At 39.3% G+C, this 27,990-nt stretch overlaps 1 protein-coding gene across 2 annotated transcripts in view; it reads right to left on the bottom strand.

The window, feature by feature from the left end:
• Positions 1 to 256: 256 nt before the first annotated feature.
• The window catches only part of MED20 (mediator complex subunit 20), a 97,114-nt gene continuing 69,380 nt past the window's right edge, over positions 257 to 27,990 (bottom strand). For both annotated transcript variants that reach the window (XM_044076922.1, XM_044076921.1), the window contains one exon: positions 257 to 865. In XM_044076922.1, coding sequence (XP_043932857.1) covers positions 650 to 865 — 216 coding nt within the window. In that variant the 3' untranslated portion in view covers positions 257 to 649. The remainder of the gene's footprint in view (positions 866 to 27,990) is intronic.

Raw genomic sequence — 27,990 nt, 5'->3', positions numbered from 1 at the left:
CTGAGTCAAACAATAATGCTTTGGACATCTGTCTGGTTCATTTATTCAGTTGTTCAGACAATATACCTGGCTTATAAATACAACATGCTTTCAAATCCAAGTGTAAAATCTCAACAATGAATATAATCAAAGTTCTTCGCTGCCACCACCTGGTCAACAGCTGTAAAATATAAAAAGAATGTTCTTTTCTTGCTTTCAACGCTTCTAACATTGCAACAACAAATAGTTATAACAGAAATAGAGTACAAGACAGTGCTAGGTATTATAACAAAACTTTATTCATGTACGACTTTTTTTCCACAACAAATGCTATAGACAATAAAAAAATGCAAGGAAAAGATATCTAAACTCCACATTTACAGAAGGACACACCTCTGAAGTTGTTATAGTCCATATGTATGTGCTTATACTGTGATTTTAACAAGCAAAATCCGTGGTTTAAACACACACACTAGATGAAGGCACTAAAACATCCTTGGAAAATAAATATAATGCCCACTTGTAAGGCAACGTCTGTAACTCCTGAATAAGTTAAGTTACTCTCTTTCTATGGATACCAAAGCACCCTAAGAGAATCCAAGCCACTTGATCTAGAAGGCAAGTGTTACCATCGAAAGATACTTTCTAACAGTAGAGATCCAGCACAGACCTATCGAAGGCCACCAATTGAGGCTGGCTGCTGTTTGCGGATCTTGGTGAATAGCTCCATATACTGTACCATAGTATCAGACTGAGTATAGACACCATCGTGCTTGTTGCTGAACACAGAAGGAATCCCTGGAGTGTGGTTACCCATGAAGCTTTGCATAAATTCCATCATCAGGTTCCAACAATCATTGGCTACAACACATGGGCTATAATCCACCTGTAAAATGAAACGAGACAAGAAACAAAAATACAAATCTGTGTTACATAAAAAGGGTGTTGCACACTTTTGCTTTGTAAGCTGCAAAGCAAAGAAGTTATGTACTTGCCATAACATTTCATCTGAGTTCATCTCGCCTTCATTCTTTACTGATGGGTTCGGAGCCGATCCCTCGGCTCCATTACGGCCAATTGCTAAGCTCGAAGTCTTCAAATAGCTCGAGGCCAAGTCCCTATCCCATGATGCACCTGTGAATTACCTCAGATCTTGTTTGCTGCATAAACTAATACCATATGTTATTCTTGCATTCCTAGAGAAAAGGAAGAGAAAGTTTGATTAACCAGGATGGAACCAGCATCTTGGTCATTTATCAGCCAAGGAAGGGGTAGGAGGGAAGGACATAAGAATGAAGGCAAGATGAACAACTCACATGGAACGTTATGGTAAGTACAGAACTTCTTTATGTGAAGTTGTTCAATCTCGCCATTCATTTTTACTGATGGGTAGCGTCCCAAGCACCCATCTCAGGTGGCTCACGGGAGTATATTTCTCAGGACCATGGATCCAAAGGAGGCCCTGTCAACTTTGTAACGAGTGATAAAGGTATGAGGTTTTGACCAAGTGGCTGCTGCACAAATGTTATCAATGGGAAGTCTGGCAGAAAAGGCAGATGTAGAAACTGCTCTGGTTGAGTGAGCTTTAATCTTGTGTTGCAAAGGCATATTGGCAGCTGAGGGCAAAGGTCATACAATCAGATAACCATTTAGACAGAGTTGTTTTAGCTGCTGGTCCCCCCTTCCTGGAGTCTGAAAATTAAACAAAAAGCTGGTCTGATTTCCTGAAATCTTTTGCTCTATCCAAATAAAATCTGAGCCGTCTGTGAACATCTTATTTGGGCAGCATATACTCAAAATTGTTAGAATGATTGGGGAAGAATACTAGCAAATCAATAACTTGGTTGAGATTGGTTTCAGTGCAAACTTTGGGCAAGAATGAGGGATTTGTTCTAAGTGATACTGTCAGCATGAAATATCAAATAGGGAGGCTTGATGGATAAAGCCTAAGAATGAGGGATTTGTTCTAAGTGATACTGTCAGCATGAAATATCAAATAGGGAGGCTTGATGGATAAAGCCTGAAGCTCTGACACTGCGGGCAGAAGTAATACCTACCAGAAAGATAGTCTTCCAAGACAAAAATTTGAGATCACAAGATGAAGCTGGTTCAAATGTCGGGAGAATTATACGTGAAAGCATAAAATTTAGATTCCATGGAGAATAGGGAGATTTCACAGGTGGTCTAATTTGAAAGATCCCCTTGAGATAGGTTTTGGATAACTTGTGAGACATATTCAAACCTTCAAAACCATGATGGAAATTAGAAATAGCAGCCAATTGAACCCTAACTGTTGCTGCTGCAGCTCCTTTGTTAAAAATCAGTCAGGAATTCTAAGATGGAACCCATAGGGGCTTGGCAAGGATCATTATTTTTAGAGACCCATATAGAAAATTTCTTCCATTTGCTAAGATATAGCTTTCTAGTGTAAGACTTTAGACAAAAGGATCTGTTTCATCTCATTGGAAAGATTATGGAACCTGGCTATGTTGGGAACTGGAGCAGTCAAGCTGTCAGCTTCAAGGACTGCAGAGGGAGATAAAGGTCCCACAATGGGTGTGTCAGAAGGTCTGAAAATGGGTCCTCCAAGAGATGAAGTTGAATTAAGGGGAACCAAATCTGATGAGGCCAATGAGGGGCTATAAGAATGATGGTCCTTCCCAAGGATTTCGCTTTCTGTAGAACCTTGTGTATCAACGGTATTGGTGGAAATGCATAGAGGAGATCCGGGGGCCAATTATGTACGAGTGCATCCCTTGGGGCTTCTCCCAGAGGGGGAATTGGAGCAAAGTAGCTTCTGCATTTCATGTTCATGTGACTGGCAGAAAGGTCGCAGCAAGGCTGGCCCCAACTACGGAATATCCTGTCTGCAATTTCTTTCCTGAGGGTCCACTCATGGGGCAACAAGATTGCCCTGCTCAGTTTATCTGCTATCACATTGGATCTCCCCGGGATATGCGTTGCCAACAGAAAGAGCTGGGTGGAAACAGCCCACTGCCAAACTCGGACAGCCTCTCGGCAAAGAGGGTAAGATCTGGTTCCTCCTTGTTTGTTCAAATACCAGACTACTGACATGTTGTCTGTCTGAATCCCTATTGTCCCCAGAGGAGTCTGAAAGTACTGCAACACGAAAAGTACTGCTGTCATCTCTAGGACATTGATATGCAGATGTGTCTCTTGATTGGTCTATGTGCCTTGGGCAGTCTTTCCCTGAAAATGCCCCCCCCCCCCCGCCAAATGGGCATCCTATCGTGACATTAAGGGAGGTCAACCACCACTGAAGATCCTTCTTGCAAGAATTTGTGATCATAGTGTGATTCATGAGTAGCTCTTGGTAAGACCATTGAGTGAACAGCCATTTAAGTATCCACATGTGCATCTGCGCTACTGGTATGGCTAGAATTGCTGCTGCCATCATGCCCAATGCTTTCAAAACTTTCGATCCTGGTGCTTTGTCTTTTGATATCAGGATGCCGACATGTTGACCAATGAGAAGGACTCTTTCTATTGGAAGTCTTAGAGTGGTGGTGTCCAACTCTGCCCCGATAAAAGTGATATGCTGTGATGGTGACCAAGCAGATTTTTCTGAGTTGACTAATGCCCATATGATTGCCGAGTGACAGAGTGGACTCCCTGGCCTGAATAAGTTGATGCCTGGTGGTGGCGGTAAGGAGCCAATCGTCTAGGTACGGAAACACCTGGAATCCTAGACACCTCAGGTGAGCCGCGACCACTGCCATGCATTTGGTGAACACTCTGGGGGCTGTAGTGAGACCAAAGGGCAGGGCTCAAAACTGGTAGTGATTGGCTCCCAGCCAGAAGCGCAGGTGATCCCTGGATGGCCTGGCAATTTTTATATGGTAGTACGCATCCTTGAGATCTATTGAGCACATCCAATTGTCTTTCCCTAAGAAGGGAAGTTTAGACTGAAACGTGACCATCCAAAACTTCTTTCTTTACTGTTTAGCTCAGTCTGCTGAGGTCCAATATGGTTCTCCAGTCTCTAGTCTTCTTTGGAACCAAAAAATCTTCAGTAAGTTCTGGATCCTGTTTGGTCTGCCGGGACTGGTTGGAGGACTCTTTTTGCTAGCAACGTTTGGACCTCTATAGTTGCTTGTTCCCTGTAACTGGGTGGAACGTCTGGGATTTTTCTTACGATGTGAGGGGGTGTGGCGAATGGAACTAAATACCCTCTGGAAATGATACTTTGTACCCAGCTGTCTGTTATTTTCAGCCAGGTATCTGGATACAAAGTTAAGCGACAGCAGACTGCCTTCAAAGCAGGACAGTCGGGCCTCCTTCTCAGGAGCGCTGGTAGGGGTTCCCAGAGAAGCGATCTCCATCACCCTGATGTTGCAGACTCCCCTCAGCCGCGATGGCAGCATCTTCCATTATTACGCCCTCCTCTGTCCCTGGAGGGGGGTTCACCACGTGTCCCAAAAGGCTCCCTGGGCTTTTTGGAACCACATTTTTCCTTCCCTTTGACCTTTGGGATAGGGTCTGGTAGGGGTAGAAAAACAAACCCCAGCGGCAGACAGTCTTTCCGTCCTGCTCTCACCTGGTTAAGGTTTCCTTCACTTTAGGCCCGAAAAGGAAAGAGTCAAAGGGAGTGTTCACCAAGGACGACTTGAAGGACTCCACGAAGGAACACTAGCACATCCAGGACTGTATTCTAAGAGCAATTCCTATACCCGCTGCCCTACTCATTCCATCAGCTGCATAGAATATGAGATGCATGGCTGAGTTGGACAATAGAATTTAGGGTAGCAAGCTGGGCAGTAACTTTGTCAGAGGCTCTTGCAGCTACTGTACCCAGAAGAGCATCTCCCAACTCCTTCTGGAGATCTCTTTGCAACCTAGTAAAATGGGTTAAGTATTTCAGCGAACGGAGAGCAAAGGTCACTGAACTGAACATGCGCTTCCCATATCTATCCATAATCCTGGAGTCTCTGTTAGGAGGACGGATAGACTAAGTCTCAGACATTTCCTTCTTGGTGGCCGCCGCCGCCACCACCACCATGGCATCAACCAGATCACCTTTAGTTAAAAATGTTTTGTCCAGTGGGGCAGAAAAATTTATTAGGCCTCCTAGGGACAGGCTCCATAGTATCCAGGAGACTCCCACATCCTTCGTGAGACCAGCTGCATCAGCTCATCGAAGGGCAGAGACACCCAAGAGGTGGAGGGCTGAGACCTGAAAGCCTTCAGGAGAACTGACATCCTCAGTAGGGCTTTTGGACTGCCAATCATCCCTCTGCCCAAGAAACTCAAGTATCTCAGTGAAGGAGGTATCTTCAGAGGGGGATCATGGGGACCCTTCTGACTTCATCTAAGTCAGTATCCAATGTGAGACTCCTGTGGGAGTCTAGGTGCTTCCTCTTGCACAATCTCTTTCTGGGAACCTCATCAGTGGGGGCCTCTGGTGAGGTCTTGGAACAGCACGGGGCACCCATTGGGGCTTTCTGAGGCTCTGGGTCTCTATGCTTAGTGAGGACATGTGATGCAGAAGCAGACACAGGCACTTTTGGGGAGGAGGGCGGCAGACCCGAGGTAGAGGATGTCCTAGGAGACATGACTCCCCACATGGCATCAAAAGCACCCCTGCTCCGATGTGAGGGAGTCAATTGATCAGAGGAAACAATCTACACCCCCCCGGCACTGGAACAGTGGGCTCTGAGCCAGAGGTAGGAGCAGAACTCATCCGAGCCGAAGCCCTGAGAGGTAAAGTTGGAACAGACAAGTTGGTCCGACTGTCCTCCCCGGACCAGACCAGAGAGGGTCACAGCTCCTAGAGTCCTCGGAAGGCACCAAGGACATAAGAGTACACAAAGCCGAAGACACTGGAGCAGGCGTCTGCTCCGAGGGTTCCACAAACATCATGTCTGCCTCCTCAGGCTCTGAAGGACCAGCATAGCTCAGATGAGGAATAGCAAGAGTCAGTGCAATGCTCTTTTGCACCGAAGCCATTTGGGTCGAAGCCGATAACATTTTGGCTAATGCCGGTGCTGACAACTTCTGTACCACACAATCCACATCCAGATCTGACAGGCTGATAGAAGATCGTACCAAAGGTGGTACCGACTGAATAGGACTCTTCGGAGACCGGTTCCAAAAGGAAAAAACTGTCTGCTCCGAGGGCAGTGGAGCCGAAGTAGATGACTTTTTTGAGTCCGATGTCTTGGAAGACTTTGAAGATATACTGGAGCCAACCTGGTCACTCAAAGCTTCCTGAAATTAAAGCTTCAACAAGCCTCTATCGATTAGTTTCCTCTTCCTTTCCTGCAGGACCCTAAAGGAGAAGGAATGACAAATGGCACAATTGTCTTGCAAATGCAGAGCCCCTAGACAATAAACAGTTAACGTGGCTGTCTGTAACTGACCACACTTAGGGCACTTTTTGAACCCAGACTTGGGGGGTGCTTATCTTGGTCAGCCATAGTAAAGTTAGAAATTTACTGCTACCAAAAAATACAATAAATTTTCACAGAATAGAAAAATAGCAGGTAAGCCTTAAAAAAGCAGGCTAAACCACACACACACACAATAATATCTATCCTCATTAATAGGACAATCCAAGAGGGTACCATCCCTGATATCTGGAAAGTCTCTTATATTATCCCACTCCACAAAGGTGGTAATTCTATTGACTACTCTAACTTTAGACCAATTGCTCTTCTGTCACCCCTAGGAAAAATCATGGAGAAATGCATTCATCAGCAACTTGTACAGTATCTCTCTCAACACAGCATAGTAGCTAATTGTCAACACGGCTTTAGACCTCATCACAGCACCACCACTGCCCTTCTTTCCTTTGTAGACAACATCAATAAGAATCGCAACAATAACCTTCTTTCCTCTGCTCTATTCATTGACCTCTCCAAAGCCTTCAACATGGTCAACCACTCATCCTTAATTCACATCCTTGAATCCCTCTCATTTGATAACTTTGCCATTAAATGGTTTACTTCTTATCGGAGTAACAGACAGAAAGCTGTTCTTTGGGATAACCATACCTCTTCATTACTACCCATCTCCATTGGAGTCCCTCAAGGCTCCATTCTTGGCCCACTTCTTTTCTCCCTCTATTAATGATCTTCACACTGTAATCTCTCAAGCTACCTGTATTCAATATGCTGACGACTCAACCATTATTTGTTCAGCTTCTTCCTCCTCAGATTTAATCTCACTAACCCAAAATATTTTTAATACAGTAGAAACATGGTTTACTAGACGGTACCTTCTTCTGATTGCTAAGAAAACCAAACTTTTCCTCTTCTCCCCTACCACTCGCACATCTCCACCTAACTTTACCATTTTGTCTAATAATGCCACTATCATCTCTCCTCTACAACTAAACTGTTAGGAGTAACCATCGATAATAATCTCACTTTTGATCAACACCACCATCAAATCAGTTAACAGAAAAATAGGAGCCCTATACCGAATCAAACCTTTTTTAACCCCAACTACCAGAGCTACTATTGCACACTCATCTGTTATCCACTTTCTTCTATGCCTCACCAATCTTAACCAACCTTAAGAAAACCAACCTAAACAAACTAGCTACCTGCTATAATAACATCGCCTGTTTTGCCACTAATAACCCTTTCAGAACCCATCACTGCCATAACCTGAAACTTCTAGGCTGGCGAACTACAAAACTACCTTGCAACCTCACAACTCACTATCGCCCACAAAATACTACACCAACCCAATAACACCCCCATACTCTCAACTCCTAGTCCCCTACAGCAATCTTACCTCCCTTCGATCCTCCTGTAAACTCTTAGCCAGCTCTATTAAGACTAACAACTCAGCTGGTGACTCCTTACTCACTAATTCTGTAGGTAGAATTTGGAATCTCTTACCCAGGGAAATTACTCAGATTACCTCCTTACCCCTCTTCAAACAAAAACTTAAACTACACTTCCAAAACCACTGGCTTTGTTCTTGTAACACACCAAACTAACTTCTCCTCTACTTATCTCCCTCTTTTCACCTACCACTATGTTTATCTTGTCTCCCTCTTTTCACCTACCACTATGTTTATCATAGTCACACTAGCAAATACCTTTATCCCTTGAATCTTTCTTCTTTCCTCTCACTAATCCTTCTCCTTTCTTTCCCCTCCCCCTCTTCTCTTTGCCTTCTCTGTCTTTTTCTTTCCCCTATTCTACTGCCTTACCTCCTCTTCCTCTCTTCCTTCTTATGTGACACCCCTCTTCCTTTGGACCTTTTACCCTTATTCTCTCTATTTTAATACACTTTTTTTCCTTACTAATCTATATCCTCTCAAATTGACTTGGTAATTGTTATTATACAATTGTACAGCTTGTCTATTGTCTGGTTTATCTTTTGATTTTATCAATTAATTAATTTTTGACTATCCTGTTATTTTGTTGTATTTTGTGTGGAGCTTTTCTCCCCGGGCCTCTACTGAAAGTGGAAATATATCCAGCTAGACTAGCCCGGTCAACAAATGTAAAATAAAATAAAAATAAAAAAATATCACACAAGCAGACTGTCAAAAAAGAGAACTGCTGAGAAACAACCTTATCTAATTAAGAGTGTTCAATGTAATTTAAACAGTAGTAACCAACTAAGCCTTATTTAAAAATACAGAAGGCTAGACAGACCACACAGAAATTTAATTACAACTATCTAAACAAATGTGACAAAGGTCACTAATATCACAGCAAGCTGAAAAAAGCAAGCTTATCTATATGGACTAAGGTTTACTGTACTGAGCCTTAAATAAAACCGAAGGCTAGACAGACCACACCTTAAACTACAAGTAACTAGGCCTAAAAGAGTCCAACTACAAATATATGAAAAACCAGTAAATGGGAAGGGAAAAACACACTGAAAGCTAAGAGCTTCATAAACAATTCTAACTATCAAAAAACTTTTATAAGAATTTTAATGAAAATTTTTCTTATCTGGCCCGAGCTAATTCAAAACCGCCAATCTGTTGCGGTGGCAAACTAGATCTGGGGTAAATCACAGGTGCATCATGGGATAGGGACTTGACCTCAAGCTATTTGAAGACCTCAAGCTTTGCAATTGACCATATCGGAGCAGAGGGATCGGCTCCGAACCCATCAGTAAAGAAAGAACGGCGAGATTGAACAACTTCACATTTAATATTTCCAATTCATTCAGCTGGAGCATGTCAGAATCTTGAAAATTATTCAACCACTTTCACTGGCTGGTTTGCAGATCTGTATTTAGCTGCTCCAAATGGAAAATGTCCCTACAGCAAGCTCAAAATGGGAGATATAGGAGACAATCCCCTGCCATGGGGACAGCTGTGTTAAAACAGATAAAATGTTTTTTTCCCCCTGGCTGCTCTTTGACACTTTACCAAAACTGCAACAACTGACGTGGACCAATAGAATACAAATAGAATACAAAACACTGGCACTTTCTTGCAAATAATAAATTATGCCATAAAATGTCTTCAAGCCCAAAGATAATAATGTTTCACTTTACAGATGGCATAAACTTTCACTCCAACAGTGCAAAACAATGGAACACTTGCCAGAATTTCCTTACCTGCAAGAAATGACAATTTATAATAAGAACTACGTGCGTGTATGTGTACTCAAACAGCTGTCTACATATATGACAGACGGCAGGGGAGGAAGGGCATGTCCATCCTGTGAGACTTCAGGGTATAGCCAGCAGTGGAATGCCACTATTCCTCACAGAAGGGATGGCAATGCACATTGTGGCTGGCAGGTTGGACAGGACATCCAGTTCATCATGCCAGTGCTTGTAGTAGCCTTAGTAGTGGATGTGCAGAAGCAAGCATTTACATGAAGACATTATGAGTCTCCTGTTTACATTGATATTTCCCCGTGTTCATGAAAGTGATTAGGGTCAAAGAAAACAAATGGGATGCCACAACTTCCAAAATGGCTGCACACTGATCAACAGATTAACTTCGGATCTCCCACTATGACAACAGAAACTGATAAAGTAGTAGTAGTAGTACAACAAACTTTTTTTGGGTAAAATTCAGTTACTGGCTATTAAGTACACTGTCTGAATGCCCACAAAGAAGAAATTTGGAAATCCTGAAAGAAAATCAGCTAGAAAAGATGGAGAAAAAACTGTCTGGGAAGGATTCTCCAGATGTGCAGCAAAACGTAGTTTAAGATTCAGCTTTGGTTCAAGAAATTGTATCCAGTAATTTAGAGGGAAAAAAAATAAATTTAACATACTCAGAGGTGATTAAAATAAAACACTAAAGGAATACATTAAAATGTCAAAAGGTGGGAAAAGCAGAAGTTTTAACTAGCTGTTCAGATGAACTGATAAAAATGCAAACAGACGGCGAAATGAAGAAAAAGGTGGAGCGTATGAGGCTTCTCAAGAAAAGCAGTTTCAAAAGAAAATAGAAGACAAGAGTATGCAGAGAAAGAATAGATTTTCTGCTGTACCATAGAAATTGGAAGAAATTATTAATTTTATGACTACACAAATAAGTACCTGGACTGGTGTTCCATGCCAGGATTTAATTGAAAGGGCACATTGAGTGCATGCTCCAAACCTTGCCATGAGAAAGCTGCAAAGATGCAATTATACCAGCAGAAAGAGTTAATCCTGACAAAACTGTGGCAGAAGAGCAAAGTATTAAACAATGCAGACAGCAAAGTGTTTTTAGAAAATGATTCATCATACACCAGGCAGAAGAAAAGCAACTTTATCCCAGCTGTGATGGAAAGAGGTACTGCCAGCACAGCTAGCTGGAATTTTGTAAATATGTCATTTGTGAATATCAAGCTGATTTATACAAGATGCTTGCGTTAAAAATATATTGGAACTTATCATACAAGATGTCAGAGTTACAAATGTATTAAAACAGAAATGTACATGCACTATTGTAACTGCTTAAATGTATACGTTTTAACAGAGGAAACCGGAGGGTTAACCTCAGTCCAGCAAACTTTAGAAAAATATCTGAAATTAAACCACTTTAATGGCTATGCCACAAGGATGCTATCTCACAGGTTTCAAGGCAGCCAGAGACACAAAATCTATACTAGGACACTTTCTGTATAGTCTTTGGGGTGAACTAATTATTATTCTGGAAGTGTGGAAGTATGCAATTCTTTTATGACTTCCGGCACCTGCCAAAGATCTGAGCAAAAGTATTTGTGTGTATTTTTACAGGAAGGTGCCAAGTCCAGCCAGCTTCCAGCAATGGGGGTTTTGCATGGGAGCTAGAAGTTAGATGACCAGAAGTGATGACATTCTGCAAGCTCTTGCAGTAGTAGTATTTTAGATATTTTGAAAAGTCTTAGTGAGACAGAACATTCTGTATGGTCTTGGGCTGACAACAGGAAGAACCATTTACCACATCAGCTGCCTTGCTCTGTTAAGTAGGGAAGAGTAACTCTTGGATACAGTCAGGAATATACTAAAGCTTAGATTAGATACTGTTTTTTCTTTATTTGTACAAGCCTGTCCAATGTTATTTTAAATATTTGCTGTGATTTGACTCAGTCACTGTGAATATATACTTAGTATTTTCTTGTTTTTTATTAAATTATTACATTTAAAACCTTTCACTGTGGCTGATCTTTGCAGAGATATTTAAGTTTTTAGGGCACTTGTATATTTATTTGGTGACACTGTGTGGGCCATTCCTATTAGTCTTGCTCTTGATCGAACTACCATTTGTATTAATATTAGTTTCACAGTATACTGGGTACTCTTGGAAGAGTCTTAAGGTAGCTAGTAGGTAGTAATGACTGCCACCAGACACTCATAGTCTGGGCAGAAGGGGGCATAGCTAGTAAATCTGTGACAGCCTTTCCTAGGTGTGTGCTACTTGGGGAGGGACAAGTAGTACTGGTTGGACAGAGAGAGTGATGAGGTCTTGGCTTGGACACTCAGCTGATATCTTTATAGTTGTGCCAGTGGGGAATCGTATTGGGGATCTGGAGAAAGAGGGAGAAACCAGCCCTGGACTGACTGTGATCTCTGTGTGCTCTTAACGGAAATTGCACTTGATGCAGAGAGCTGCATCTGGAAATACTATGTGTACACCTGCTATTCTCCCACTTAACATCCCCCCACTGGTGCCAGTGGTGAGGAATGAGGCTCCTTGATGACTGGTCTAGTGGTGGGTAGTCACATTTATTGGTTTGGCAGTGGTGGGATATCCACATTACACCAGCAAATCAGGGCATGTCAAGAGGCAGGTGAGAGATTCAAGCTGCTATATCCATCTGTTTTCAGATTATTTTTTTTTCTGGAGGATCAAAGGCATTTTTGATGCAGGACAGACTGAGGAAGAAATTAAAAAAAAATAGTTTATCCAACAAAAAAAAGTGAGCTAGCAAGCAGGAGACGACTCTGCTTCTCGTTATTCTGACAGTAAAGTTTATATAAAGACGTTGCCAGTGAAACCTTTTCCAATGTTCCAAAGGAGAAAGCTTAAGACACAGGGGAAAAAAAACATAGGAATTGACTAAAAGTCAGGAATACGTTGGACTTTAAACCAGCATTTGTTGTCAGGAGACTGAGATGAACAGAAAGACTAGGAACACTGAAATTAATTAATAAATTTGAGACTAAAAAGTATTAATGTATGGAAAATATGGCTTTGCAATGAAAAAGTGTCTGTGAAAGACTCAACTTTTATTGACTTTGTTAAACTTGTCGGTGGACTGTAAAGCATATACCCCCCCACTTTGTCATTAATGTTTAGGAGGAGACTAAAAATGCTTGCTCTTAGTAACTGGTTACAACATTTTATCACGCGGGGGCGTCGGGCGCACACGCTGGGGCGTCGCGCATTACACGCGCCGGGCGACACACGCTGAGGCGTCGGCGACACCTGCCGGGCGACACACGCTGGGGCGCCGGGCTTACACCTGCTGGGCGCTGGCGTCACACGCTGGGCGCCGGGCGCACACGCTGGGCGTCACACACACGCTGGCGTCGGGCGCACAGTTTTTAGTGATGCATGTGTTAAAGATAATTAACAATCACTTTTTTCATCGGTGGGAAATATAGGCTTTACAGTACAAGAGAAGAAAGGATGGACAAAAGCAAGTTCAATGGTAATATGCTGTTATCCTGGGCTGCTGGGATGGGGAGTATGGCATAAAAAAGTATTGCAAAGCCAAGGAGAAGAAAGGTGAATACTCCACGACAATCTAAGTAAGCTAGGATCAAAATATACAGAATCATTGCTTGTTAAGCGTGAGTATCGCATAGCTTGATTCTTAACTACATTCCTATGGATGTCTGGTGGATGCATACTATCTCTATGTAGGATAGCATTCCTCCTGCATGGTTTCCTATAAACCTGTGTGGTTATCATCCCCTTTTCTTTCACTAACAAAACATCCAGGAATTCTAGTTTATATTGAGATTTCTCACTGGTTAGTGTCAAAAAAGTTGTTGCACCATTGCTGTATGTGATTAATTCTTCCAAATCATTTAACTCACCCCCATATAAAAAAAAAAAATAAATCATCCACAAACCTCTTATAATACTATATTTGGAGTATATCATATGTTCTAAAATGTATGTAGACTCCCAATATGCCAGCACTAGGTTGGCATACGAGTTGGCACATGTGCCCATCGCTACTCCTGTTTGAAGGTAATAGTTTCCATCAAAAGTAAATACATTACATGTAAGGATCAACTCCATTAACATTGTAATCTTCATGACTTGACAGCTAGTCATCCCTTTTTTTGTATTAAATATAATCTCAAAAAATCTATACCTACATCATTCGGTATACTAGTAAACAGTGATTTTACATCCAGCGTTACCATATAATCCAGATCATTCAATCTCTTATCAAAGTTATATGGTGTCAGCGTGTCCAAAAACTGTGCATCACGTAGGATAGAAGCTGTAGAGTCTACTATAGGTCTCAGTTGTTTTTCCAAAAAAAATTGACATACTATAGGTCTTAATGGAGGTTTATTTAGTGATTTATGTATTTTCAGGAGACCTCCAAACATTGGTACTAAAGGTTTCTCAATCAGAAAATATCTATACAAACTGTCATCAATAACATTACACATTAACATGTCAAAGATCTGCATGTACAGTTTTAATGATTTTATCAAGTCTGACATCGAAAGCTTCTTATATGTAGTAACGTCTGATAACATTTCAGTAACAGTGTCATTGTAATAACTGCTGTCCAACAGCACTGTAGCACCCCCTTTATCTGCTGGTCTCAACTATATCAGTGTTGTTCTGTAGGGTATTCAGTGCCAGCTTCTCATCTTTAGTTAGGTTAAAAAAATCTAGGTTTCAACTTATTGGTATTATTAAACAGTGCAATTAAATCATTGGTACATGCTTTCTCAAAGCTGTCTAACAACGGGTGTAAACTAGGTACATACGTGGAGGTTTTCTAAAACTGAAGAAATCATCTTCATTTACTATGCTGTTGCTATATTGCATGCTCAATGCTGCATTCCTGGTAAAACAACATCTACAACTAAATCACTCACATCTATGCTCTGTGAAGGAATAAAAGATAGCCCCATATTCAAAATAGATTTTTCACACTCGGTCAATGCATACTGTGAAAGGTAGACAATCAAGTCCTTTGCGTGGGTCTCAATGTCTTCTTTTTGGAATTCGAACTGCTCATCCGATGTTTTCCTCTTCCTGCCCTTGTATTGTGGGCTCCACGTCTGCCGGCCAGTTGCTCAAAAAGGCAGTGGAAAAAGGAGACCAGTTGCTTCATTCTCCCCTTGTGTAGAGCTTAATTCAATAGCCTGCTGTATTTTCCTGCATACTACTTGTCCATTCTGTGCTGCTTAAGTATGTAATGCATGGGCTGAGACTGTAGAAGATCGCACTTCAATTCGTGGTTCTTATTCATGTTACAGGTGGAACTGACGTAATATTACCGGAAGCCGAGGGGACTGAGGAATCCGGGCACTCATTCAATGGTTGTTCAATGCTGACAGTTGTCACAGCATTATTGGGTCGAGTGGATTCCCTCGGCCAAGAGAAGACAGTCCCCTTAGAAAAATCAAGACAGTCTCTTTCTATTTTTCTTTTTTAGCTAGTAGCAATTTGTTGTCTAAACCAGTTAAGGTAGTCGCTAGATCTGCAAGGAAATCATCTCTTTGTGTATGTGTTATAGCAGAATTAATTTGTTGATCTAAATCTAGCGCTTCTTTATGTAGCTCTTCTTCAATGGTAATGTATTGTCCTATAAGGAGCTTCATATAACTATAGCTTGTCTCCAAATTTAACTGTTGCCATTTGGAGAGTAACTCAGGATAAACAGAGCCAAAAGTAGGCATTTTGAGAATCCGAAGTCCTCTGGGAACAATTTTAAACGAAATGCAGGCTTCCCATGTGTTTCTTTTGCTACTGTATGTTTTTAATTTTACTCAGAATATCTTCTAACTTCCTCATTAACTGCAGAGTATTAACTTGTATTGTCTGACCTTTTTGTGTTACAGCTGCTCTGGTTAATTCACCATATGAGAGTCTTAACAATGGATTTCCAACTACAGACAACAATTAAATAAAAAAAGTGTACTGATTATATGTAAAATTAAGATGTCTTATTTTAACAAGGGTGAACATCCACACTAATTCCCTTGGCTAAAGCTACAAATTGTTTTTCTGATCAAGCAGGCTTTAAAATGATATTTATGAAGGCCATGAAAATGTCAAGTTTCTCATCTGCAAAAATATTAGCTTATTTTTTTTCTTTTTTCATTAGCAAATGTTTAGTGAGAGTCAAGTTGTCTACAGCTGAAGGAAGCTGTAGGAGTGAAATTTACAAATATTCATTGCGGAGTACTTTTCCAGGGAGAGATGTCTGCATGGACAAGCAATTAATCTTGAGAGCCCCTCCATATTCTTTGCTGAGGAAAATTAAAAAGGTACAAGAAGTTCAGGGAAAAATAAAGTTTGAAATTACGGGAAGTGAATAAGAGAAAGCAGCCTTAATACTTTAATGCATTTAACAGAACAGTGTACAATTTTGTTCTGTATAAAGATAGCGAGTGCACTTTTTCTTAGACCTAAAAGTTAATGTTTCCTGAAAGCAAACAAGCTATTCTTCACATCTAGGATGGAAGAGAAGAAAACAGCCAGCAATCAATGTAAGTGGGAACACAAACTGTAGCATGGGTAACTAATTTTAAGTTCATAGGTTCATAGATTAGTACTAGGCTAACTGCCCTTGCGAGCCATTTTAAGCCTAGCCAATTATCCCTTGAGAGACTCAAACCCTGCACCTTGTGTTTGTAAGGCAAACACCTTAACCGTTAGGTAAAGCCTGTGGGTGCAGCTGTCAATCTGGGGCATTGTTCCTATCTGGTGGGTTAAACTTTTGTTTTTTTTTCGTTTTTTTTGTTTTTTTTTGAAGATGAACATAGTTGTGCATTTGCTCCAAGTTAATAGAGCGTGAGGTGTTTTGAAAATGTATTTAGTTTTTTTTTTGTTTAAGGGCTTTTGTTAAAACAAAAGGTCTTGAAAATATGACAAGTTCAAATGGACATAAGAAATGACTGTATAAAAAAAAAAATCAGCCTGCCAAACAGTGCATGTAACACAAAAGTTGGAAATATACACACAAAAAACTATCAGGTATAATAAATGGTAACTGCAGCTTTTTAATCACAATGGCCAAGCCATTCATACTATCTTGGAACGTAGAATGCCTTACAGGTACTGACAAAGAGCTGAATTAGATTACAAGCTGCACTTTGCATTTCTTCAGGAGACACACTTGGAGAGAAATGAGCAAGTAAATTTGAAAAATAAAGAATTTTGGAATGGATATTCAGCAGAGTATCAGGGACAAGTCAAATGGAAAGCAATACCAATTGCTAAAAGGGTTCCTATTATGATACGAAGGGAAAATGATAATTATAGTAGATTTGTGGCAGTAATGAGCTATTGGCAATGAAGGAGGATTATGCTGGTGTGTATTTACATTCCACTAAAAAAGGCCATTATGGATCTTAAATTTTTGGAAGAAATATTTAGCTTTCAGCAGGGAATATTACTTATGTGGGACTGTAACTTGACTTGCAATGGTGAAGATGTACCAATTGACCTAAGAGAGAAAATGTAACAAGAGGGTAAATTTCTGAAGAAATTTATGAAATTACTTGGCATGGAAGATGTGAATTCAATAGCAGGAACTCTGACTGAATTTACATATTATTCCCCAACTGGCTAGACTAGACAGAAATTCTCTCACAGGAACATCTGCATTTAATTGAAAGCTACGACACATCCAATAAGCATTTCAGATCATGTACAAATAAAAAGGATAAGAATGCAAGGTAATGAAAAAAGAGGCACTTGTCACTTTCCCATCTACTCAATAAAAAGATAGGAATTTAAGGAAAGGGTAGTGGAAATTACTTGAGAGTTATTAGGGAAGACAATAGCTACTGAGTGGTATACAATGAAAATGAAGCTTAAAAACAAGGTAGAAATAAAAGAGAGAGAGACATGGTTAAGACAATAATACAAATTACATAAAGGGGATGACAAAGGTTAAATATTGCAGACTAGGCAACTGCTGGGTGCTAAAGAGAAAAATAAGGTAGTATCTTGACAATATGCATGAGTTCAGAAAGACTGCTATTAAGCAAGTATTTTTTGACAACACCAGAGAACAAAAACTTTTAGCACAATGACTAGGCAGAAAGGGTTGCTGCCAATCTTGGTGAGCGTATAACAATAAATATAACCAGAGATCCTGTAGAGGTTTTAGAGATATTTCTAAAATTTTATGAAAATATGTATAAAGAAGAAATGTGGAAATCAAGAAAGAGCACAAAATGGAAATATTTGTGGAAGACTTAAGTATGTCAAGGTTACAAACAGATGAGGCTCAACAACAAACGCTTAAGATGGGAGTGGATGAGATAAAAACGATGATGTATAATCAATCTTCAAGCCTCCAGGAGCAGATGGTATTCCTGTGAAGTTTGGAGGGAAGAAAACAAAATCTTAGATGTTCATCACTCAGCAGTGTTTTAAAAGGAGGGGAAAGCACCAGCATATTGGGAGAATGTTGTGGTGGCTGTATTACTTAAGGACAGTAAAGAACCATCACACACAGACCCATTTGATTTTAAAACCATGATTAAAGTGTTTATGTCTATAGCAGCTAAAAGAATGACAAAAGGTTTTGCCAAATTAATAGATATAGATCAATGTGGTTTTTGTGGAGGGGATGCAAACCAGATTGTACAATAATGATCCATACGGAAATGTAAAGAAAACATTGCTGTTTTGGTGGGTATTGATGTACAGAAAGCATACAAGAGAATAAGTTGGGATTTTATGAGTACAGTAATGGAAATATTTGCATTTCCCGATACAATGATGATGGATATATGAAGGACCGGGGGGAATTAAAGTGGGAAGGGTCCTCTCTTATGAGTTGTGTTTGAACAGTGGATCAGGCAGGGGTGTCCTTTTCCCCTTTGTTATATGTTTCACATTTAGAGACATTGTCAAAGAAAATAAGGGATTCAGAAATTCAGGGTTATAAATGGTATGGTAATCAAGAAAAGTTAACTATTTGCAGATATTTGTACAGGATAAATCCAGAAAAGGATCTCAGTTATGGGAACATTTTGGGACAGTTTCAAGTCTTTTCAGGACAGAAAATTAATAAAAATAAAACTAAGGCTATAGCTGTAAATTATGTACTCATGAATTGGTTCAGCAATACCCACATTTATAAGGGCAAGAAAAGATTAAGAATTTAGGAGTATGGATTAAAAAGCCTTCTGTTATGACACAAGGATGTATGGGAAGAGACTAAACAAAAATTAAAACTGGAAGCTCTTGTTTGTGGATATGGATAGTAAAATACAAGCAGTGAAAAAGTTTTTAGCCCCTTAAAAATATGCCTGACCCTTCTATGAAATTTAATCAACCAGAGAAGAAGTTGTAGACAATAATAAGAGTCAAAGGAATTTATCTGGGAGGGGAAAAGGGCAAGAGTATAACTGATCCTTCTTAGAGAACAATGTAGTTTAGGACTGCCTGATATGAAGTGATATTTTAGAACTACACAGTTACGGCTCAGACACAAGCAGAAGGTTATAATGCAAAATGCAAAGGAATGATTATTTTTGAACCCTTTGCTTCATAGAGTGGAATTTAGATGCAGTTCCTTAAGGAGAATGAGTATAATATTGTGTAGGACTATTAAAATAAAAAAAAAACAAAAAAATTCTAAGAACTAAGCGAACATGGTAATAGTGAAAGGAGATTTTGACAATAAGGATGACAAGTAGGGGTACAAAAAACAGGCAAGAGAGGGCTGGAATTTTCTGGAGAAAATGGCTAAAGAACCAAGGTATTGGGAACAAACAAACCCAAGAGGGAAAGGTAATAAAGTGGAATGAGGCAAAGATGTTTGGACTAAAGGCTAAAGACTACCCTTCCCTACAAGTGATTGATGTCAGAGTATAGGCAAAGAGAAAGTGACAAGGGAATCAAGTGAAAAACCTGATCTGATGGAATTTTTAGTCAAATCTAACGGCAGCTTCTCCTCTAAAGAGATAATTAGTAGGCATATAAAATATTACATGACAACTATAAGAATCTTTCAGAGGTCAGAAAAGATTGGGAAGAGAGAAAGCAATTTACAAGAAAACAATGGAAGACATGCACAGCTCCCAAGTATGCAATGGAGTCCAGAAGCTTTAAGATCTTTTTGTTTGTCCAGGTATTTCCATACTGCCCCAAGCAGTCAAAACGACTTTCCCTCCGGTAAAAAGTAAATTCTGCAGGTGTGATGGGGAAGAAAGCAGTAACTAGGAACATCCATTTTATAAGTGTAATAAGTTGACAGATTTTAAAAATTCTCTACAGAGTAGAGTACTATGTCAGAAATATTGGGTGAGCAAATGTTTGTAATTAAAGATATGGATTTTTTTGAGCTGAGAAAAGATCAGAATTTCCTAGACATGGTAAGGCCTTAAGTTTAATTCTGTTGGCGGTCAAAAAAGAAATTACTAGAAAATGGAAAGCAAAAAAGTCTAAAGCAACTGTATTTGAATTACTGAATACTAATGTGAGAGATAAAAGAACTGAAGAGGAAAGGAGCAAAGTAAATAAAATAAATGGAAATTGTGGGAACGATATATCCAAAATATTCAGGATGAGGAGGAGGAATGAGGTTTAAGGGAAAGCAGGAATTTAGCAACATTTGTAATATGGGACAGAATTACAATAAAATAAAGATGTGCAATGTATAATGTATGCATATGGAAAAAATGTTACAATGGTTTATTTTCTTTTCTGTTAATGTACATGGTTAAATCACGTAAGACATGGGCAAAGGTGTTACACACATGGGATGCAAGTGACAGCATAAACAACCCTCAGGACTGCCTGGATAATGGCATCCCTAAATGGCGCTCATTGTGATGGTTTGAGAGGAATGAAAGGGCTCTAACTTTATCTCTACTCAAATCTAGCAAGACACTGACCTAGACAGTTACTTCAGCTGATAACCCACAGAATACTATCAAAATTGCAATCCTTGCCAACAGAAAAAAAGGTTTCCAAACTGTATCCAATTATGTCAAGTCGCATCTGTTTCACATTGACTCAATTAACAGCCAGCATCATCCAGAGTTTACTATGTTAACCTAAATTACCACACTCCCACCCAGCTTTGTTCCTTCCTATTCAAATATGCATTTTCTCAATAAAATCTTTCTATTGATAACAAAATGTAAATATTTCCTACTTTGTATTTTTATACAGTTTATTCATTATATACATTGATAATGGTTAAAATCTTACTACTGTAATGCATACGTATTCTACTGTAATGTATGAAGCATTATTCATTACAATTAATTTGCTCTAAATTAATGTACTTTGGCATTTCTATTGTAACTACCCATAGCATTAGTTGTGGATAAAAAAACTCCCTTGGCTAAGCATATTTACCAGATAAACAAATACAAAGACCACGAAAGTAGCTCTGAAGAGCCAATCTAAAAATATTTTACTTTCCAAAGTACTACAGGCAGGAAGAAATGTAATTCACAATATTTTACAATACAGAACTAACAGAAAGGCAGGAATTTTTGACTTGCAAACTGGCCAGTATTCTAGTAAAACTCCACAATAAATTACATTTGCCCAAACATACATTTAACTCAAAGAAACATTTTTCTAGAACAATGCAGTTCTTCATAGGGGTCAGACTTTTATTTATTAAATGACAACAACACTCACTAACAGCTACTCTTTTGTGAGGGCAATCATTGAACTTAGAGCCCTAGAGACTTGCCAGCTAGTCATGCAGCTTTACACCCCTTGAGACTCGTACCTTCCAACAGCCAATATGGCATTTAAATCCCTGTAGGAGGAAAGAGATAGGTTCCCTTTATCTCCTCTCCCCACTGCAAAGCATCTCATGAACTGTCAACATAACTGCGGATACACACATTACAAACCTCCAGCTCCATCAGGGGGCTCATAGGCATCTGTAACCATAATCTCTACCCAAAATGGAGCAGCTGGCTTCCATTTGCTCAGTCCATACTCAATCATATCTACCACCATCCCCTCTAAAACCTGGGCTGCTAATCACACTCTGGTCATTCAAATACTAAAGGAACTGGCCTACTTCTTCCAAGAAAAGCTCATAGAAAGGTAACCCCAATTTATCTATATACAAAGAAATTTATTTTAAGAGGATACGGAATATACTCTGGTTAAGAAAATGCTTTGACATTTTTAAATACTAATCTTTCTGTAAGCAAAAACCTATGCCCTTCACGTCCTAATTTAAAAAAAATATGCAAAGTCTAAAACCAGTACTTTATCATGCCTAAAACATTTCAAAAAATGAAACAAAGATCATACATTTGACCACCAAATACAGAAGCTTTAGAAATAAAGCAGTGAAGTGATGCATATCACTGAAAATAATACAAACATTAAATGTGGAACACGGAAAAATAAGGGCCAGCATTTTGATTTCAAAAGTGGCAGACAAGCAACTGCAGCATTCATACAGACTAAAAATATGCACATGTAAATACATAAAATGTTTTAAAATAATTTCTTCACATTTTGCATTTACTAAACTAACATAAAAGTTAAAATTTAGATACCACATTTGGGCTAAACTTTCATCGTAACAAGTTATACTAAAACAGATTAAACAAGTTAAAAAAAAACAAATTTTAATACAACAGTACAGCACATAAAAAACAGTTATGTAAATTAACTTACCATAGAACTAGATGTTTGAATGCATCACTGTTGCAATAGCCTAAGCTATATGGAAAGTATCCTACTCAAGGACTGGACAACTGACCAGCTTCCAAATTTTCAGGGCACCTTCCACATGCCCTAATTGCTGTAGAGCATATATAGTCAGTTGTTGGGGTAACAAAATGTCAGGGATTTCTTGACTCAAAGTAAGACAGGCTAGAGCCCTGCCAGATGGTATATACAAGAAGGGGAAGGGAAAATAACCACACTCTGGCATATACACAACAAAAAGGAGGGGGTGAAAGGAAGGTATTATTTTTGTAAGAGACATCTACTTAAACATCTACTGTTATGGTAAGCTTACTTACACAACTGAACTATGTTCATCATTAGACCACTGTTACAGTAGCCTACACTAAAGGTGACAAACACCACAACTTAGAAAGAGAAGATGAAAAAGGAGAGATTTCTGGAGCCACTAGAGAATAGTTTTAGGAAAGCCTGGACCTAGGAGTAAGGATTTGTATTAGTTAATAAAGATGTGCAAGAAAGACCAGGTTTGGTGCCTCTAGTAAATTTCCAAAAAAGCCAAAGAAGTAGGCAAAGCCCTGGCACAGTGGACCCTGACCTTGCCTGGCAGTGTCTTATTACAGTGAGAACAAAAAGTAAAATAGACAACCATTTACAAATTGTCAGTTTTGACTATTCATATCCTCTGAAGGCTAAATAAAACAGCCAATTAGATCTCCTGAAGGATTTTGTTCTGTGAAGGTAGTTCAAATGAGCTGCCTATGGACATCCTGAGCATGTAGAATTTGTCCTCCCTTATTTTTAAGTTTGGGATAGAAAACAAAGATGAATAGCTTTGTTAAACGTAAACTCAAACTAAACCTTGCATAAGGGACAGATTTTTTTTCCCCAAAGTTATTCCATTTTTGTCAAAAGTGAGAAAGCTTGCAACTCAAATGCTCCTCAAGCAAAAGTCAGAGCAATATGGAACACTGTTTCTCAAGCTAAGAGCTTCAAATCAGCCTTGTGAGAAAGTTCAAAGGGGAGGAGTAGTTTAAGTTTTTCCAATATAAATTAAAATCAAGGAGATGGCACCTGTTTTCTACGTGGATGGATATGTAAACCTCTTCAAAAAAACATATCATTTGAGTTGAAGTAGAAAGGGGCAATCTGAAAGGCAGACAAGTAGAGATGGCCAAGAGGTAAATCCTGATAGGGGAGTAAGAAAAGCCAGAGGATAAATACTGCATAATTACTGTTACCTGGCAGAAAGAGGGTTAACAGTGTTATTGTAGTCATGCTGAATCTTTAGAAGAACCCTAGTTAACAGAAGAGAGAGTATAAAAGTAACCCTGCCCCCTAGCTAACCAAGCAAACATGCTCTATTATGCATCAGACAGATGCTGGCTGGAAAAATTGGGTTGAAAATAAAATTCCTCCCTTACGCCAACATTACAAAGAACTAAGAAACGTGTAAAAAGACGGTCAAAGACAAAAAAGCATTCTTTGCCTCTAACCAATATAGCCCACATAAAAACCCTAAAAAATGTTGGTCCACGATTAATAAAATCCTCTATCCCGGTAACCCTCCTACCCCCAACCCCTTCCCTCTAAATACAGCCAAAGAAACTGCTGCTCTATTAAACAATCACTTCACATAAACAATTCAAAGACTAACTCAGCATAGTCCCCACTGCCTCTACTCTGCCTGTACCTCCCAGTCCATCCTCCTCCAATTCATTCTCCTTACAACCTGCTCCCATTGCCTTCACTAAATCCAAAATAAATAAACTCCAACCCTGTTCTCCCTAGGCTGACAAATTACTCCCCCACTTCCTTAAAACTGCTGCAAACTCTATTGCCTACCCTTTCTCTATTCTTATAAATCGTTCTATTACCGAAGCTTTAGTTCCTGAAATAGAGAAATCATTTTACACTATCCCTCTCTATAAAGGTGGAAACTCCACTGACCCATCCAACTATCATCCTATCACTACACTTTCCCCCTTTTCCAAAATTCTTGAAAATGGTGTCCACACTCAGTTATCCAGTAGGTGTTTAAGTAGCTATCTACCAACTCCCACCCAGCATGACTTTAGACCCCCACCACAGCATATCTACTGCTCTACTCTCATTCACCCAAACTGTAGCAGAAGCCTGCAATAACCTTCTAGTGTCTGGTTTATTCCTTGATCTAAGGCTTTCGACACACACACCCTACACTAAACTACTCTCTCTGGCCATCTATATACCCCCCTCTATTAACTGGTTTTGCAGTTACTTATCTAAGACAACAATCCCATATGCTGGCAAACTGTCTCTTCCCCATTTCTGCCTGTCAACACTGGTGTTACCCAAGGCTCTATTCTAGGTCCTTTCTTGTTTAACATTTTTACCAACAGATTAAACTCTGCTACTAACCTGTCTACACTTTTACAATATGCTGACTACTACACACTTACTACTACTGCCCATAGCATCCCTGAACTCCTTGCTCTTACCGAAAACATTTTCACTTCCATCGAAACCTGGCTTACTGATAACCAACGAATACCAAATCCTAAAAAAAACTAAACTTATACTTTTCCTCCCTAAAACAATGGGACAGCTCAAATCCTCTCTCCATTACTTCCCTTGACAAAAACCATAGTCATACCTGAACCTCGTACTAAATTATTTGGTGTCACTATCGATGATTAACTGAAATTCAACATTCATATCAATGCATACAAAAAAAAGACCACAAACTTGGTCTCCTATACCGCAATCAAACTGCTTTCACTCTCCACCAAACCCTCCCTGCCCCATCTCTTACCTTCTCTTCTATATGCTGCACCAATACTTACTAACCTTCAGTCATCTCTTCTTTCCAAATTAAAGTAAACAGAGTAAAATAGCTAGATTCGGCTCCAATCTCCCCTACAAATTCCACCACTGCCTCACCCTCAAGTCATTACAATGGCCTGAATTCACAAAACTACTACTTTCACAACTGCATATTACACACACTATAACCCCATTTCCTGCACCTCCATCTCTAATATCGTATCTCCTTAAAACCCATAAAGTCGGCTTTGTACATCTGGCAAACATCTTCTGGACATCTACAAACCATCAAAACATATTGTAAAGTCCCTATATCAATACTCCGTATAACACACTTGGAACTCCTTTCCTCTTAATGTAAGCATCATCCCTCAAACACCAAGTCAAACTTGAACTTAAAAATCTACCCGTCTAGCTCCAGCCTGATGTCCTAACTACTTGCTAATTAACTATACTTAACTCAATCCATCATCTAGCCTTTTGTTCTTTGTTCAATTATATTATCTTCTACTACAGACATACATTTTTTTCTTGCAAATATTTTTTGCATTTGGATTACTTTGCTGTACTGTATATTTATTCTGCTACTAGAACACAACTGAGTTTGAGGACGATGGTATAAAGTTAGACGGCAAGGTTCCAAACTTTCAGAACTTTCTTACAATATGTGTTTTTCCTTGCAGGCTTTTGTGATTGACAAACTAGTGCTTTTTCAAGGCTGGATAGAGAAGAACCCCTTTCGTAACTTTCTGCCATTTCTTCATCTGTTTCAGAGAAGTTTCTTCTCTAACAGAATGTTGCTAGGTACTTTAATGATAATTTTTAGAAAAAAAAAGTTTGTCAAAGAACCAAGTAAACTGTTGGAGAATACCTTCCAAAGTGCCATTGTTTGTGAGGATTTGTTTTTTTTCTGTCAAAAGTTGTAGCTAATAGTTTGGGTTGGTCTATCTGGTGGCTGTCACAAAAGAAAAAAAAAAAAAAAGTTTACCTTGAAACCTATGTTTGTAGTCAGGAGGTAATATGGATTCTCAGAGACTCCACTACCTGCTTGTCAGATATCTTTTGAAGTACAGATATGGACCTGCAGCTAAGTTGTCCCTTCCACAGCCACAAGAACAGAAGCTATATGTGAACTTCAGTTTTGACAACTGCTAGCTCTGCCTCAGCTGCCAGTGACGGACTTTGCTGTGGCCATATCAAGTTCCTCTGACTGCTCATCTTTTTTTTTTTTTTCCTCCCTCTGGTATTGCTCCTTGGTAAGCAGAAGGCAGGCATGTCCTGTACGACAATACAGCTGGCTTCTTTAGGCATGGTACCTTTAACTTGTCAGCATCAGGGAAGGAAGCAAGTGATGTTCCTTGCTAAACTGGTCTGAAGAACTTGATTCTCAGGAAATGGTCTATCCCTTTTGACATACTTTTTTGGACGGTGGGTCCTGGAAAGAAAGTTAAATTAAACGTTTTCCTAAGGCAAATAAGGAACATTAGATGGGTTTTGCTCAAGACTTGTTTAAAGCCTTTCAGTCTATAAATTCTCTTCTCTTTTTAAAACGAAAAAGATTTTCCTCTCCTTGATACTGATTCTCCATCTGTGGGACAGGAATTAGATTTCAATAGTTTCTCACAAAAACAGGGAATCTTGACACGGAGGAAAGTTTTTCTTCATATTCCCATCCAGAAAAGTTGCATTCTTCTGTTACTGTTTTCAAAAAGAAATACCATAATCCCACCAAAGATATATTTTGTGATATACTACAGGTATATGTTCCTCAACCGGCAGCAGGGTGGGGAGGTGGAATAACATGAATGAATATAATCAGTCTGCTTTCTTGGATGGTCTTTTGTTTTAGGACCCTCCCTCCTTTCTTAAACCTCCCCTGCCATTTGCCAGCCTTAGAGGATGCTTTCCTTGCATCCTGAAGTTTGCCTGACAGCTCCCAACAAAACTCAAATTAATTCATGTTCCTTAAACCACAAATGCCTCTTTTCAAACCCCAGATCAGACCCTGCAGTAATTTCTCTAAAAAAATCAGCTTCTTACAAACACCCAACAGCAGCTAACCATAATCATTTTGACAAGGAAGAGAAAGCCTTTGATAAGTTTAGGAAAGAAGTTTATAATGCTTCCAGCCTAGCTTTTAAACTTGCGAGGCTCACATTTTTGCTGGCTTTCTTTGATAATGTAAGAATGCTAATTGCTCGTCTCCTTTCTTCAGAGACTAAAGCATCTAAGTCAAGTATTTCATTGTATTTTGTCCCTCAGGTAATCAAGTACTCTCTCAAAAGGTTCTTATGACATTTATTTTTTCTTGTTATTTCTAGGGCTGCTACCAGCAGGTTAAGATTTCCCTGGCCATATTCTCAGAATTTACAAGAGAATATCAAACCTGAGCTCCTGAATATCATCCTGCATAAAGAGGTATATTATCCCATTCTCTGCTGAGGACCTTTAAAAAAACTTTGATGAAAGAAGAAAGTTAATTCAGGGATAGCCCGTATCTTTTTAAAGCTCCCATGCCAAAGTGTTATAGAAACTTTCATTCCAGTTCAGGTTCATTTTATAGGAAACAGAAAAAAAATCCCAGCAAAGCACAGGCAAACAAAATTAAAAAACAAAATCAATGGAAAGGGAGGTTCAAGAAAGGAGGGAGAGTCCTCCTAAAACAAAGGATAAACCAAGAAAGCAGACTGATTATATTCCTTCATGTTATTCCCTCACCCCACCCCACCCTGGCAACCCAGTAAAGACTTCCCAAAGTCCAGGTCTTCATTTCTCTGTGGCACCAGATAACTATATGTACTTTGGTCTTAAAAAAAAAAATATATACATATATACACACATATACATATATACATATATACACATATACACATATACACATATATACATATATACACACACATATATATATATATATACATATATATATATACACATATATACAT

This window comes from Protopterus annectens, chromosome 7.part0 (genome assembly GCF_019279795.1).
Source record: "Protopterus annectens isolate FY-2018-M chromosome 7.part0, PAN1.0, whole genome shotgun sequence".
In the NCBI taxonomy this organism is placed as follows: Eukaryota; Metazoa; Chordata; order Ceratodontiformes; family Protopteridae; genus Protopterus; species Protopterus annectens.
This window is presented reverse-complemented; position numbering and strand designations above follow the sequence as displayed.